Source organism: Rhopilema esculentum, chromosome 15, assembly GCF_057945365.1.
Source record: "Rhopilema esculentum isolate cy_ngs chromosome 15, ASM5794536v1, whole genome shotgun sequence".
NCBI lineage: Eukaryota > Metazoa > Cnidaria > Scyphozoa > Rhizostomeae > Rhizostomatidae > Rhopilema > Rhopilema esculentum.
The window spans coordinates 4,511,047-4,527,639 of record NC_142829.1 but is presented as its reverse complement, the minus strand read 5'-3'; the positions used below and the strand labels follow the sequence as shown (position 1 = coordinate 4,527,639).

General features: G+C 37.3%; 1 protein-coding gene across 2 annotated transcripts; it reads left to right on the top strand.

Moving 5' to 3' along the window:
* LOC135685166 (uncharacterized) lies at positions 1–15,861 on the top strand. Of its 2 annotated transcripts, XM_065200997.2 has the most exons (11): positions 1–189; positions 3,147–3,217; positions 5,083–5,142; positions 6,355–6,430; positions 8,832–8,905; positions 9,464–9,557; positions 9,982–10,085; positions 10,695–11,014; positions 11,457–11,711; positions 12,225–13,661; positions 14,995–15,861. In XM_065200997.2, exons 1-11 carry the CDS (start codon positions 70–72, stop codon positions 15,390–15,392), a joined length of 3,009 nt encoding a protein of 1,002 aa, XP_065057069.2. In that variant the 5' UTR covers positions 1–69; the 3' UTR covers positions 15,393–15,861. The 2 variants fall into 2 exon arrangements, with proteins under 2 accessions (XP_065057069.2, XP_065057070.2); XM_065200998.2 differs by lacking the exons at positions 1–189; positions 3,147–3,217; positions 5,083–5,142; positions 6,355–6,430 and adding an exon at positions 6,482–7,291.
* Positions 15,862–16,593: the final 732 nt, after the last annotated feature.

Genomic DNA, 16,593 nt, shown 5'->3' with positions numbered 1-16,593 from the left:
CGCGGTTGTTTTCAGACAAGAAAACGCCATCTTGAAAACGGAGAGAGAAGTTTGTCTTTTCGCTACAAAATGGGAAGGATCTACTTAGGTAGGCTCTCCAGAAGTACACGAGAAAGGGACATAGAAAGGTTCTTCCATGGATTTGGACGTATTCGAGAAATTGCCGTCAAACAAGGCTACGCTTTCGTGGTAAGTTCTTACATTTGGTTGCCCGACAGCGTCGTCGATTTCAGCGAAGGCCTTCTTCATGCTATTGGTACTTAAATGGACTTGTTTTGTCAGGGGTTATTTTGACTTTTTTACAGATGAGTATAGGCTCATCAATTTCAAATAACATACAAGTTGTTGATATAATGCTCTTCCTTTTTGTGAATGATTTTATGAGAATGAATTTATAAGAATGTTGACTTTTGAGGCTCGAAATTGGTGAAATTTAAGAAGGAACAATGGCCGGCCCGAATTTGATCAACATCTAGCTTTTTATCGATCCCTATGTTTATCGATCCCTATGTTACACTCGTACATCAAGCTTGTATTGTTTTTCTTTCTGGCGCTGCAACTGACCGAGCGGCGGAGGCCATTTTGTGCCATGTTGCAATGCGTGTTGCATTTATATGTCTAATTCACAAGCAGTTCCAGGCTGGTTTACCACAGCAATCAAAGTTTTCTTTGGAATCAATTGACAGGGCCCAAAAACGTATTGGAACCAAGAAATGGGTTCTTCGAATATCTTCAGAGTTATGTGAGAATTTGTTAAATAAAACAACATTAGAAAAATTAATTTATCTCGGCCTATTACTGCAACAATTATATCGCCCTAGAAATTGTCAATCACTAAATGTTAAATACACAAATCCAATTAAAAATTCTCTATTTAGTTTCAAAATTTTTGGTGAGCTATTTAATGCAATATTTTCATCTTACATTTGCCTGCATGCAGGGACATCACAACCAGGAGGTGTGGGGGATGTCACACTCCCAATAGTATCTCAATAGAAAATTTCAGGTTAAATCCACTTGGTAGAAGAAAAGCTTTTAGGTATTTCAGAGACCTTCATGTCATTGAATCAATAAAGGATAAAGCAAAGGTAGTTGTCCTTAGGTTAAATTGATAATCCTTGATATGAATGAAGGTAAACAAACTTATGATTTGAAGATTTCTTGTTGGCACTAAATCTAAAAATCCAGGCCCTCTTTAAGTAAAATTGTTTTTTGTGTCCGTTTCCCTTAAATTTCTCGGTAATGCGTCAACTGCAATTTACTTTGAGCTCCAGATTTTTTTTAAATTCAAAAGGCATGTTAAGATGGAAATAGGGATCTAAAGTGACAACCAGTGCTGCTTAAATGACAATTTCTCAACAAAATGTAATACAGCTCATGTCAGCTCAAATTCTGCATTCACTGAAAATTACTTGTCAGTCAGAAGTGAAGGACGAGGTAAGGGGGATACACCTCCATCCAATCCAATTCTACAATTAAGTTTTGCAAATCAGAGGACTGTAATGGTCAATTCAAAGTGGCCAATTAAATGCTGGTCAATTCAAAGCTGGTCAATTCAAAGTGATCAATTCAAAGTGGTCAATTCCCTCCTCATTTCCGACCACCATCGACTTATGGTTGTTGAAGGGGTCTGTGAGACAAGCTTTGTGTTAGTTCCTTCAGCCTTGAGTTTTACTTCTTTTGATATAGTAAGGTCTTCCTCGCGTTTTGTAGCTCGGTCTGCAGAATCCATCTTTTTTTGTGTTTGCTGTCCAATGAGCAAATTGAAAAAGTGCTTAAAAAATTGATGGATTAGGTTGTGTACTGGTAATACATTATAAATTTCACTAATCACTGTCAAGAGCGAGTTGAAATAGCCATTAAGAATGCATTCCGTATCTTATCAGCAGGGGCGTACTTTGACGATTTGGAGTAGGGGGTGTGAATGGATGAATATACCGACCAAAATTCAACTCTTGCTAGTCAATGTATACACACCAATATACTATAAAAAGTCAAGATACGCATCTACCGACAATCCATAACATTCATCAACTATCCTTAAAATTTACTGATCAACTTTCCAAAAGTGAGCCACCCCTACACCCCCTGGTAGGTACGCCCCTGCTTCAATACAGGAAAGTTTCAATACTAGACGAAAGAGAATCACTTAATAAGCTTGTGTGCTCAAGGCATTGGTAGGAACAATTTCTTATGTAAGTTGAAAGCAAAAACAAAAGGTGAAGTTCATTAATCCATATAAATCTAGTAATAGGGAAATCCGAAGAATTTTCATCCATTTTGGAAGGAATTTTTTACAAATAGAAGGATTTTTTCGGAAAACTGATTGAGCAAAAAAGTGGAAGCATTGCAGATTTAACATAGTAATTATCTTGATTTAAAACCCTTCTGTCACCTTATTAGTTTTCTGCTCCTTTGTGAAAACAAAGGAAGGCCTGAGTACGAAGAGCAGTAGATAGAACTTTTAATTCATTTTGTTCTGTTATAGAAAGTATACTTGATATATATATAATTTCTGTTTTTGTTTTAAGACCCTTTTGTCTTTGATATTGCTTATCAAAGCATTATATTGCTGATATTGCATGTAATAAACGTTTTTAATGTAATAAATTTTCTCTCAATATCATTTAGGGTCTAGGGCACAGGACACACAGTGATAACAGCGATGTTCTTATTGTTGATGTGTTTATCCTGTATAAATATTCGTTTTATTATTATTATTATTATTATTATTATTATTATTATTATTATTATTATGCTATCTTACAAATGCTTTCAAACAGTTTGTTGATAATTTTACATTTTTTTAAAATCACCTGCCAGACTCAAACAAGGAGAAAAATGTACATCCAGCCTACCGTTATTCTTATTTCAAGGTCTGGGAGAAGCAATAAAGATCGTAAACAGATAGACACTTTGACTGCAAATGACAAGGAAGAATCTATTGCTATATATATGTATAGACAGTGGAATTCGTTGAAGACAAATGAAACATTTAAAATTGATTCAAGCAAGGCTGCTAGGAATAAAAGTTTCTATCAGTCGCAATTAAAGAAAAGACCTAGGCCTATGTGCTTTTAAGATGTGTACATAATTGCCAAGCTATAAATTATGCTGGTGTAATGTCATTTTGCCCTTGATTTTAGGAACTCTATGATAGCCGAGATGCAGAGGATGCTGTCTATAGTTTAAATGGCCAGTTGTTGAATGGAGAAAGGTGATCATTATTGTAATTCTGCTAAATTGTTTTGTATATATATTTAGAAATACTGATTACTACAATAAACTTTGCATTGTGACTAACAATTTTATAACAACAGGCTTGTTATCTGTTACCCTGGGTACCAGAAAATAAGAGAGTCTGGTTCAGTGCACCCTTCTCCTTATTCTGGTGTGCCGATATTAACCAATCAGGATCAAGTGTACATATTTCTGTACGTTCAAAGGCCACAGCAAAACAATAAACATAGCTCTGGTGTAAAACATTGAACAAAACAATAAACATGGCTCTGGTGTAGCGATTGAGTTTGAAGACACTGTTAAACTGTACTCAGAAAATTTTCTGCATTTTATGGAACTTAACACAGGATAGGTAACAGCATTGAAAGCATTGTTTGTAGAGAGAAGAGAAACTTTTGTCATATTGCTAACTGGCTTTGAAAAGTCTCTGATATTTCAGACAGTGCCTCTTGATGCTAACCCTCGAATCTTGAATCTTGAAGAAACTAAGCCTTTTAGTAAAATGTAGTAAATAAGGAACACCGCAAGGCGCCAAGAACAAACAACAACAAACACACATAAATCTGCTATGGCTCATATTTCACCCCGGCATATGAGGCTCCACTTGTCGTTTTGGCCATATTTTCTGTGATTATCTTCCAACATGCTGATGCTAACCGCTGCGGTGTCCAAGCGCGCTGCCTTCACAGTGAGGACGTAGACTTTTTAAAGTACACACAATTTTTGAGGAAAATTACAAAAAACTTATTTTAAGTTTTATATGAAATTTATTAATGATTAACATTTTACAACTGCATTGTCCTACCTTTTATTTCATGCCTTGCACATGTTTTTGTTGTCAAATGGCTTTTTACACCTGATTTGATTGGAATCTTTAGGTAGAAAAGTCTGTCATTACTGTATTAATATTATCAACTATATAAAATACATTTGCTTTAAGATTTTCCAAAACTCCACTGACTACTGAGTATCTTTGTTATTCATCAGACAGTCTGGTTCCACAGGCCTAGTTTCTAGTTTATTGAATTGACTAAAGTTCTTTCAAATAAGTTCACCGGAACAAGGTCCGAGCGCACTGAACCAGACTCTCTTATTTCATATAAGTGAATCTGGTATCCAGGGTAGTCAGAAGGATTCTACTTCTGAGAGAGGGGTCCTTGAAGCTTTATTTCAAAGATTGATAAGAGGGCTGGGGTAATACTCTAATCTTGTGCCACACCTACCCCTCAAAGTTTGAAATATCTTACTGTACCAAGTTTTTTCTAAGCACAGTCCAGTTAAATGTGTTTAATTTTTCCATCAAACTTGAAACAATCAAACTTTCAAGGTTCTAAATAGTAACAAAATGACACATAAATATGAAAAATATACATATGTATATACCTTTTTTGTAGCTCTTTGTTACTTTCTTTTCCATGTATAAAAAATTATGCGGTTTCTTTGTTGAGAAGTTTTTGTACCTAAATTCTAGCTAGGTCAATGTTTTATTTTATACACTGAGAAGCAAATAAAAAGCCTAGTATATTTTGATAACATATTTAATGAAAATGATAGAGTTGTGCAAATGTTTATCCTGCTTTGTTATAACAGCAGGGCCTTGCAGTATTTTGTGCTGATAACAGTACTTGCAGTCTTGGCAAGGTTCAATACGTATAATATTTCTCTTTTTATTATTGTATAGTTGTAGGCATATAAAAAATATCAAAGTCACTTGTCTTTATGAGTTTTTTGGAAATGAAATTGAATACCTTGTCTCATTGAGAAAGAAACCTTGGTTTGGCATATTGTATAAATTTGAATTCTGCTGAAAAGCATTTTATTGGTTGTCAATTTTCATTCCAGGGTAACAGTAGAAAATGCCAAAAAGAGGGATGGTTTTGGAAGCTATGGACGTTCATCTTTGTAAGTTTCAAAAAATCACATTTCTATTTGTGGCATTAATCAGGCCTTGCCCAAAAGGCGCTTGCACCTGCCCAGAGCGCACCCAAAAGAAGCCTTGGAGAGCAATTATAGAGCCCCTTAAAAGGTAAAAACAATATTACCACAGAGCAAAATAATGTTTCGCCTTTGTTTAATAAACTTAATCAAGCATAAACAATCTTCACAACAGATAATTATTTGCGTAAGATTACCCCTTGAGAAAAAATTCAACAAGTTCTACGTTGGGTTTTTGATAGCATTTTTAATCTAATAACCTTCTAATAACCACCAAGGACACAGGCCATCAAGCATATTCTCCGGCAGATTTATTTAATTTCGAGCGAGCGTTAATATTCTGTTCAAACATTATTTTATGTTTTTTCTTAATAATTTAAAATCACCTTTGCAATCAGAGATCACATTTCCGTCCAAATTATCGCATTGCTTTTTAGTTTTCATTTGCTTTTGCGAGTAGTAGATGTTCGAGTGTGTCTTATAGAATGGATAGCATAAAAAGGGAAACAAAGTTTAATGTTCGACTTAAAGCCATGCTTTTTCCTTTATTTCTATATCTGTATTAACATAGTGTTTGCTGCATGTTTTGTTATTCTTATTATGGTGCTTTTGGTATCACCCTTGAATTTTCTATTTAACACTCTTCCGAAGCTTTCGATATGAAGCTCTCAATTTTCCAAAACTTTCGAAGGATGCTCTCAAGGATATTTTATTTAAAGGTGCGAAATAGAGCGCCTAGAGTTTCTAAGGGGCTCTTTTTATGGAGCACCTTCATTTTGCTTAGAGCAAGGCCTGCACTAATGCTTGTCGGACGATCTCAACATGCAATTAAACGTAAGCTTGGGATGAATATATAAGTATGAAATGTCAGAATGAATATTGAAAGATGATACCTGATTTGATACCTGAGCAATCACTTGTTTCATTATCATTTGAAATTATCATTAACTTTAGATATGATAAAAGTATTCTCTGTATTCCGTATTTATTCTTCTGTCTTCACCACAAAGTATCTGTAGGCTGTTTGTTTCTCTACTTCATATTTATCAATTGAAAAAATTTTCATTAATTAATGCATTGTTTTCCTTCCCAATTGCATGGAAAATTTGAGCTCCCTGGACGCATTTACTGAACCCATTCCCTGTAAGCTTCAAGCCATGCTTATGTTTGTTTTTTTAGCAAAAGATCCTCTGCCCCAGCTCGCACCCAGTATCGTTTGAATGTCTACAACCTCTCCACTCGCTGCAATTGGTTTGTGAGTATGATTCTACTGCATATTTGTTTTACATTGATTTGCAGAATTCACTAGACAATCCACAGAACTTTTCCCAGTCAGTGTTTTAATGGAATTCCTCGATCTTTTGGTTGAAGTAATATCAAAGGTTTATCTGACTAACATAATTATCTAATCTCTAAATTAATGATTTAAACTGATAAATTATGAATTGAAGTCTCAAAATAACATCCTTGTAGGCTTTGACTACCTGATTCTTCCCCACTGTTAAATTTACCTAAAGGTAGATGTATAAATTTTTTTCTGTGAAGATGTCTTTGAATCGTTCAGGTACTGTGTCTAGCATGGGTTCTAAGTTGACAATGGGTGTAAGTCAGCCCCATCGCTCTCAGTACAGCATCTGCTCAGTTTTTCACTTACTAGCCATTCCGGTCGTGGTCACATGTCACTCTGAGATACCAGTGCTCTTTCTTGGAAAACCCCAATATCTGTGCAACATCTGTCTGATCATTTACCAGTTCACCTGTGCAGTCGTTGGATGATACTTTGCAGTTGTCACCAGAAAATATTGCCCGAGAAATGTGGCTGCCAGTTTAGCGTGCTGCTTGACGTTCATAGCATTACATGCCTGCAAAATCCATGTGAACAAGCATATTGTACATCGTTGCAACATCACAAGGCAAGCATAATGATCATGCATCCAGCTGACGTCGTAACTGCAATATTGACATCCGTTGTGTGCAATGCCATACATAGTCCCTGTTCACACATGTTGCTAACAAGAATCATGGAAGATGCGTTCTAAGCAAATGATGTTACCAGACCGATTTGTTTATATGATTCTGTTTCAGGATAGTTTTCTAGATTAAGGACTCAACAAAGGTAAGCTATCTTAAGTATGTGCAATGTAATTAATCCTTATACATAGCCTTGACTGCTTGCTTGATGACCTTTAAAGCGATACATGATGCAGTGCCTGCCACAATGGAGAGTCAATTACAAGCAAGGCCTTTGTCAGTTGAAATCATGCATAGAAGCTTCCCAGCACATGGTGGTTCTTGCTTTCAATGCTGTCAATCCTTTACTGAATGAAGATTAAATGCCCTGAGTGCTGTTGCTGCAAATGTCCTCTGGTGCAAAATCTTTAAAAACCGTGTACCGGATCATTCCAAATGACATGCATACTGTGGTGAATCACTGCATTCTAGTTACAGTGACAGGAAGACCCTTTTGGATGCAATACTTTGGACGTTGGAGTGACTGTGTTGCTTTCAGATGCTTTTAAATGTCATGTTCTGTCAAATAGACTGGTGCTGCGTTTAGATGCAAAATTCAGAATGGTGGAACATCCAGTTTCTTTTTGGATGCAGAATCCTTCAAGATTTGTGAAGAATCGTGAAGATAGTCATAAGCAGGCAGTTAAGGCTTTGTATATGCCGGATATATGTGTGCACTTTAAACCAGCTTTGGTTTTGTAAGCCTTGTTGTATTGATAAGTTTTGCATAGCCCACTAGACAGTAAATGCTTGGTGCTGTTTCCACCGAAGTCACGTTATCTCAGCCAGTGAATTCGCAGGTTACTATTGCAGTCGGTGAACGTACATAGCCGGAAAAGTTTTGCGATGTCATTCCCAAGTTACTGTCAAACAGCCATTGAACCAATGGCTTCATCTCATGTTGATTGATGCGACACTGTCCTTCATTTCATTACTGTGGACATGAAGCCAAATGCGATGTGAAAATGCAGCAACAACGGTTTCAGTCCGCGAAGACCAGCTGTGACTTGTCATTGGTACCATCTGAGGCATTGCTTTTCTCTTGCTGACAGGACATTGCAGTGGATGACATCGCTTTTGCTGCAAAGCCTCGTTTTTCAAGCCCACCTGGTGTTTGTTGCAAGAAAATATAATGAAGTATCATATCCTGTCCGTCCTTCCAGAGTGGTTGTCAACAACCAGACAACAATACTGTCTAGTGGGCTCTGCTTCAAGTGTTTCGATCGTTATCATTTGCTTGCTTCTCTCTGCCCTATGCTTGTTTATCTTAATTTTTCATTTCTACTAATTTTGGCTTGTAAGGTATTCAAAAGGAACTATCGCACCGGTCTTTGAGGCAGTGGGAAGCCATATGGGGATTCTTGGAAAGCCAGTAAATTATATAGAGAATTGAAAACTTATGTCCGACATCTGTGTTCTATTTCGTCTTCGTGTTCTGCCTTGATGCTAATATATGGCAATCAAGATGGAACTGTGTGAAAGAGGTTCTGCTCACTTTCTAGCAGACAGTTTAAAGAGATTCTTTGTATTTCTCTTTTTGCCGATGTTTCCACTGCCAAGATTTGTGCGATTAGACTTAGATAATGTTATATTAGACTGCATTGTCAGTTTTGCAGAACTGTAAAAAATTATTAATCAAATTTCAGGAGCTAAAACAGATGTTTAACAAAACTTCAGATATCGTTTTTGCTGATGCACACAAAAAGCGTACAGGAGAAGGGTCAGTATTGTCTTTTGGACATTTTCAATAGTACCTTTTACACACGTTGGTAAAGAGCAAAGCATTATACTTTCGATGTGACATTTCGTCATCTGACGTTTTGTAGTTGTCCAGCGAAATATATTTTTAAAAGTTATAGCACTGTTCGTGCAAAGCTGGAGTCTGTTCTGCTCTAAAACAGTCAAGTATCAATAAAATTCATACCTAAGGTTGTCTTTATTTGAGCGATTGAATGAATACGAATGCGAACATGCAGGCCATCTTGTCTTGGCAGGGTTGCCAAAAATATTTAATTGAATTAACGTAGAGAAATTGCAAAAACCGCTAAATTTGAGATTTTCTGTTATCTCACTGAAACAAAATCCAGTTTCTCCAAAAATCCAATTAGCTTCTGTTGAAAAAAGCTGTACTTAATCTCAAGTTATCAAGAGAGTGAACCAAAAATGTTCTTGTTACCAGGGGAGGGATGCAATTTTGCACATACATAGCAAATTGTATTAATCATCGACAGATATAAACCAAAAAGGCATCCATGCTTTGACTTTGTTACTTTTGCAGTGTCGTTGAGTTCAGAACTCATAAAGACATGATGAAAGCCTGCAAAACTCATAATGGAATGGAAATCAATGGCAAGGCTATCAAGCTAGAAATTGTGAGTCATACACCTATTCTTGTAATTCTGATTTCAATTCTGTGTTATCTTTCATAAATGCGAGATCTATAGTAAACTGTGTAAAAGGTTTACTCTAAACTTGTAAAGATAAGCTTGATATCATGTTTCCTGCACATGCTCTTGTTTATGACACATCATTCACCTCCATTTTGTACAACTCGACCTGTATTAAAGACAATCGACATATACTAAACTGGTTTAAGTCATCTGTCAATCAAATTGGCCAACCAATAAGCGTGATGCCACACAAAAACCTATTGATTGGCCAATAGTTGATTGACAGATAGCTTAAGCCACTTAAGTATCTATGGATTGCCTTCAAAATCTTTGTAATAGTAAGAATAAATAAGTCATGTATTCATTTAGTGATGTTTTGATGTTTAAGACTTCGACTTTGTTTTAGGAGGAACATAGAAGACGCGGTTCCCGCTCACGTTCGCGCTCAAATTCAAAAGACAGATCTCGGGGAAGGAAAAGGTCGAGATCAAGCGAGGGGAAAGCAACAAAGTAAATCTTGTGTTTTCTGTTTAACGGTTTTCTTGGGTAGTATTTATTGTATATAGTGTTGATAATTATAATGGGAAACATTAAAAATGCTTCCACTGAGAAGACTAGCGGCCTGGGAATGTGAAGACCGAGAATTGTATTGGGCAGTCTAGATTACAAAAAGAGAAACCCTACATTTGTATAAGAGACTGACATTGTTTTAAACAGGATTAGTGCTTTGGTAATCAATTTCCTAGCAAATATGCTCTCTTATTTGGAAAGTTTTAAAACTGTGTAGCTTGAAACTGCTAGGTAGATTCGATTCAATCTGCATCAGTGCAAGTCCTGTAAACATTGCTTTCATTAGAAGGCGGCAACTAAGGAATGTCCGTAGGTTCCGCTTTTTCATCAAACCGTTGCTGCCTGCTTTTACCCGCACTTGAGTAAGATGGCACAAGCTTTAGAGAACTTATAGACACGTACTTTTAAATGTGAGCCTTCAACTTCAAAAATTAATGAAAACTCTGTTTGAATTGCACGGATGACTCTTTCATTATAAGACTCTTTTAGGCTGGCTTTATTGATAATGTTAATTTGAAACCATTATCATTGCTTTATCTTTTTTTACAGAAAAAGGCGAACGAAAAAGAAGCAAGAAGCCTCTGAAGAATCCAGTTCTTATTCTTCCTCATCCGAGAGTGATTCTGATTCAGAATCAAGATCGCCGTCTCCAAAGAAGAAGCCAAAGAAAAAGAAGAAGAAGAAGGAGACAAAAAAAACCAAAAAGCGCACGAAGAAGAAGGATTCAGATTCGAGTTACTCCAGCTCTTCTTCTGCTTCAGAGTCGGATTCTGATTCACCAGCTAGGAAGAAATCAACTAAGAAAACAAAGAGCAAGAAAAAGAATAGATCTCAAAAGTCTAGGTCAAGCTCGGATTCAGATAATGAAGGCATGCTTTTTGTAGTTTCCATTTAGTTTTCAATTTTTTTATATCTGCCATCCCTTTGTTATGATGCTTGTGATCATTTCTTGAAAGTAGCTGTCTCAGGTATAATATTTACTTACATATATACCCTTCTACCGTAATGCTGCTTTTAGTCCTCTATGACAATGAAATGTTGCTTCAGTCATTTGAGCTTTTATAAGCAATAAGTCGTGTCAATTTTCCATGCCGAATTGATTTCCCAGTTTGAAAGGTTGCAAAGAGAATTTGAATGAGAAAAATTTGCTTTGCATTTGAATTTTGCACTAAATTGCGTTTTTGATGCATTTTTGTTGAATGCTTATTTGTACGTTCTTTGCTGTTAATAGTCATAGGTGGTATCTTGTAAAATCTCTTAAATGTTGTAATCTCATGGTCTGGTTGTCTTAATATTTTTTGTTTGTTTTAGGTTCAGTCCAAAGAGATAAGTCAGCCTCGTCTGGACGGGAGGCATCAGCCTCTCCTGTCAGAGAAGGATCACAGTCTCCTTCCAAAGAGCGTGCTCCATCATCTGAACGAGAGGGTTCTGCGTCACCGGATCGCATATCTAAAGGATCAGACCGTGAAGCAACACCAGTCTCTGGGAAGGAGCAGTCTCCCGACAGAGACGGATCCCCTTCACCTCAAGCGTCTCCACAAAATAATGAAAAGATAGAGAATGAAGGTATCATTGCGAGTCATTTTGATGTTTGTGAGCAAAAAGGTAGAAAGGGCTCGCCATTTCTCTGACCAACAAATAAAAGTTGATAACAAGGCATGGTAAAGCAATATTCTCAAATTTATATTGTTTTCAATAAGGTTTTGCAACAGAATGTGTCGCGAGGTAACTCACTTGCGAATCTTCTCACCTCTGCCTAAATGCCACGTTTTTGCAATGTAACGGTTACATTTTTTTGTACTTCACAACCCAGTGTTTACCAGCTCGCCTTACTGCCAATGAGTAAGATTAAATTTTTACTTTCTATGTTTACCTGTTCGGCATTCGCAGCTGTTAATCTCTGTTTATTTCATTAAAAGTTCATGTTCCGTAAAAACTTGACCATCAAGGTTGCTCAAACTATACAGATAACAAGCAGGTTTATTTCCTAACTTCGTTTGCTTTTGTCGTAGCTTTTTTTAATTTTCTTGAAAAACTGGTTGCTCATTTGATTTTTTGTTCTGTTTCCTTGCTGTACAGATAAATCACCTTCAGATGAAGCCATGGAAGAGAACGAGGAAAAGGAAGGTTCAGGAGAAGAAAACACAGCAAACGTTGAGGAAGAAGAAGATCTTCCCAAAGGCCGCAAAAGCAGGCGCACAGAGTCAAAGTCACCTGAAAGGGATGCAAGAAAGAAGTCAAAAGATAGAAAGGGAGAATCAAGGGAGAGTGGCAGTTCAAGAAAGACAAAAGGAAAGAATATAGATGGAGACGACTCGAGAAGTAAAGAAAAAGCTGAAAGCAAGCGTGAAAATAAAGAAAGAAAAGGCGAAGATGTAGTAAAGTCCGAAGATAGAAGTAAAGAAGAAAAAAAGAAGGATAAAGACCACAGGAGAAGTGGAGGGCCTGTGAAGCTTAAAAGAGCAAAGGATAGTCATCGTAAGTCACCAGAGAGGAAGGAAGAAACTTCAAATCAGGAAGAAAGTAAAGATGAGGTGAAAATTCAGGATGAAGAAGTAGATGAGAAAGTTGAAACAGAGAAAGGTGGCAAGGCAACGCATAAGGAAAAGAAAAGTGCAGAAAAATCAAAGGGAAAAGGGAAAGATTCAGATAGGTCAAGGAGAAGCAGTGATAGGAGAAAGAAAACAGAAGAAGATGCCGAGGAAAGTAAAGAAGATGATTCAAGAAAAGAAGATGGACAGGTTGAACAACAGGAAAAAGAAGAATTGAACAAGGAAGAAGTTGATAGGGGCGAGAAAAGTAGAAAGTCAAGGCATGATAGGCATCATCGAAGGAAGAGCTCAGAGCCAAGTGAAAAATCTTCAGAGACGAAGCAGAAGCACCACAAGCATGGTGAAAGGGGCGGGAAAAGTAAACGAAAGGCAGACAAGGAGCCATCCATGGAGAGAGAAGAAGAGGCTGCTCAAGAGGAACAACAAGAAAAATTAGAGGAATTAAAGCAAAGTGAAGATATATTCGAAGAGTCGCCAGCAAAACCAGCTTCTCCTCAGCGCTCTGTTAAGTCTTCATCTGCCTCTCCACACCACGATTCTGAAGATAATTTTGATCTTAGCAAATCGCCGATGGCATCCTTCCAGTCAGATCAGTCTCCTGTTAAAGAAGACGAAAACGAAGAAGGTGACACGAGGAATGATCTAAAGCTCAAAGGCCAAGGCAGACGGTATCGCTCTAAAGATGCTTCTGCAGAGTCACCAAGAAACCGCGCTGATTCGCAGTCACCTGATCGAGCAATCGATGCTGATCAAGATAGGGAGGAGCAACGACGATCCAGGTCTGCATCGCAGGACCAGCAGAGGAAGCATTCGCTGTCGGAAGGAAGAGACAGATCTCGATCAAGGTCACAGGAAAAGGGGCGAAAGCATTCAGCAGACGATAGAGAGAAGGAAAGAGACAGAAGGAGGTCGGACAGGTCAAGAGACGAAAGGAGGAGATCACGATCTAGAGACAGAGCACCAGGTACTACCGCTTTCACCCAGCTTTGATCTGCAATACTAAGAATTGAAAATGTTTCATCCTATTTCATTCATATCTTGAAGTATGGTTTCCTGTTAGCGGGATATGTTTTTCACGGGACCCTTCAAACTCCTACATGGAATGGCGTAACAAGCAACCCAATGGCCCAGAAGAAAACAAGGATGGAGTCCCCTTAAATTAACCACATAGTTGTAGCTTCGGGGGCCGCCTTTAAAAGTTCAGAGTCCTTTCATACTTAGATTTATATATACACATATATAGATGCATTTCTTTTCAATATATTCCACAATGATAAGTTAACTATGTTGTTTTAGCTTCCTGTCAAAAGAAAGAATACCCTAATTGAGAGTTACCTTATTAACCGATAATAACGCGGTACACCAAAAATTAAATGCGATCACAAATGAACGCGAATAACGATATTGGATTTTAAAACGTTTGGTAATTAAGGCAAATTAACGAAATTCAAATATCAAATTAATTAACGCGAATTTTAAATGTCAGAAGAAATTTTTATCGAAATATATTCAAATTCAGTACAGGAAAAAAACTTTAAATTCACTTGGATTGGAGATTCCAATAAGGTTATCAGTCACGTTGGGTGAGCCCGAAAAATTGTCAATTTTAATGGAATGGCTAAAGTGAAAGAGATTGAGTATCCCCCGACCAGAGAGTATATTGATGATTTGAAAAGTACTAGAGATTGAGCAAGATGAAGATGATGGCGAAAATGTAGAATTTCAAGGAGAAGCAGTTGCTAGTGAAGACATTCAAATATTATAAAAAGTATTCTGAGTTTTCGTTTGCATCTTACGTAAAACTGGGAAGGATGTTTTACTTTTAATAGAACTTTTTAAAAGAGCACTTTCTGGTCATTCCGTTTTGGACGATTTCTATTATCTTCATTTTTCTGATATAACAATATATTGCAGATATAATTAGATAATCTGGCTATTTTCAATAGTTTTGAAAAGTTGCATAATAATTAAAGTGGGATGAAATAAACGCATGTTTATTTAACGCTGGACATTTAATAACGGACGAAAAATTTACGCAGACATGAAATTAACGGGTTTTAATTAACGCGGAATTTTTCAATCTGTGTTAATCAATGCACCATGTTATTTTCGTGTAAAAAGGTACTTAAGATTCAAGACTTATTTTTAATTTAGTGTCTTTAGTGTTTGTCATATTGCTTTATGCACTTGGTAAACAATGTTTGGTTGTTACAGACGCTTTGCCATTAGTCTTGTTTTTTTCTTTCATTTGTTTCTTGCTTTCGAATATGTTTTCAGCAAGATATGTCTCGTTTTAGCGAGAGGATTCAGAGACGGCAGGCGTCGCTCTGTCTCGCCAAGAGGAGGGCGTGGACCGTGGGGTGGCAACAGGTACCGCGGATCCGGACGTAGGGACGAGCGGAGGGATGCATACGAAGGAAGAAGACGCAGTCCAGCGCGTAGACGGGAAGAAAGACCGAGGTCCAGGGAGAGAAGAGAGAAGGAAGACCGCAAACGGGACCCTAAGACTCGAGATAGACATCGGTCACGATCAAGATCTCCAAGAAAAGGCGATAAAAGAGACAGAAGATCCAAGTCAAGATCACACTCTCCTCATCGTGATGGGGGATCGAGTGCAAAGACTGCCAAGAAGTACAGTCAGAAACCAGAAACAAAAGTTAACGGGGGCACTAAAGGTGGTCATGAGTCAGATTAAAAAAGCAATCCTACACGCGGAAATTTTACTTTGCAGTGATAGGGACTGTTTGGGATAGTATGAAGGGTATTGTTGCCCTTATATTCCCTCCTTAAACACTCTGCCTCTACCGTCTCCACTGCATAAACTCGACAAGTGATGAGCTCCTCCACAAAGCCGTACCTCTTTGTCTGCTTGTGCATTAACTGTGCATAGATCTACTCGTCCCTCAGCATTATGTCTGCTTTCAAATTTTATTGTCGCCTTCAATGTTTTTGTGCTCTGTATTAAGTAAATGCTGAATCGAGGTTTTTAGAATTTATTCAAGAAATATTGTTGGTTTGATCATTTCAGGGTGAAGTCTTAACAGTACTTCAACCTCTGTAGAAACTGCTAATTTTCAATATCTGTTCGGGTAATTTGCTTTGAAACTTATTTTTTAAACTACTCATCTTTTGTTTATAACGTATTTATAACTTTGAGATTATTATATGTTTGTCATTCTTGTTTCATATTCTGTTCCCAAATGAAGTGCAACTTTCTTTCAAGCCTCTGTTTTGAACAATATCTTGCAAGGATTGCAATTCTGTGGATGACAATCTTTAACGAGGAGACTTTGGCTATGAGATTTTCTGTCAACCCGACAATTTGTAATGAATTTAACACAATTCGAATATATTTACTAATGCTAAATACTGCTTATATACTAAATCTTTTCGTCTGACACTCTTCAGAGTATAAAACGTCTGTACATAGATCGAAAACTCTACGCTAGGAAATATATATACCCAGTTGTGGATCGAAATGGCCAATCAGAAACGCGAGCACGTGACTGTTGTGGTTGCTAAGTCTGTGCCGCGTGCCTGTTGAAAATGGTACCAATGGAGACCACACATATTGATTCTGAAAGTGATCTACCGTAAATTCTCTTTTTAGCTCCCCTCTCTTATAAGCCCCCATTTTCAGAAGGAAAAATTTAATTAGCCCCCCCCCTCTCAATTTAGCCCCTCCCCCAGTTTTCACTAATGCTGAAATAAGTAAACTTGACAAAAAGCAGAGATTTTCATTGTGTACGAAGAATGAGTACGCTATGTGGTGGGTCGAGGGGAACGCATACATGTATGTATGTATACAAATATATATAGACGCTTTTCCGTAACTTCTTTGCTATGCAAGGCATGCTCGTTTCACTTTGATGAGAGAGCCGATTTCTATTGCTTGC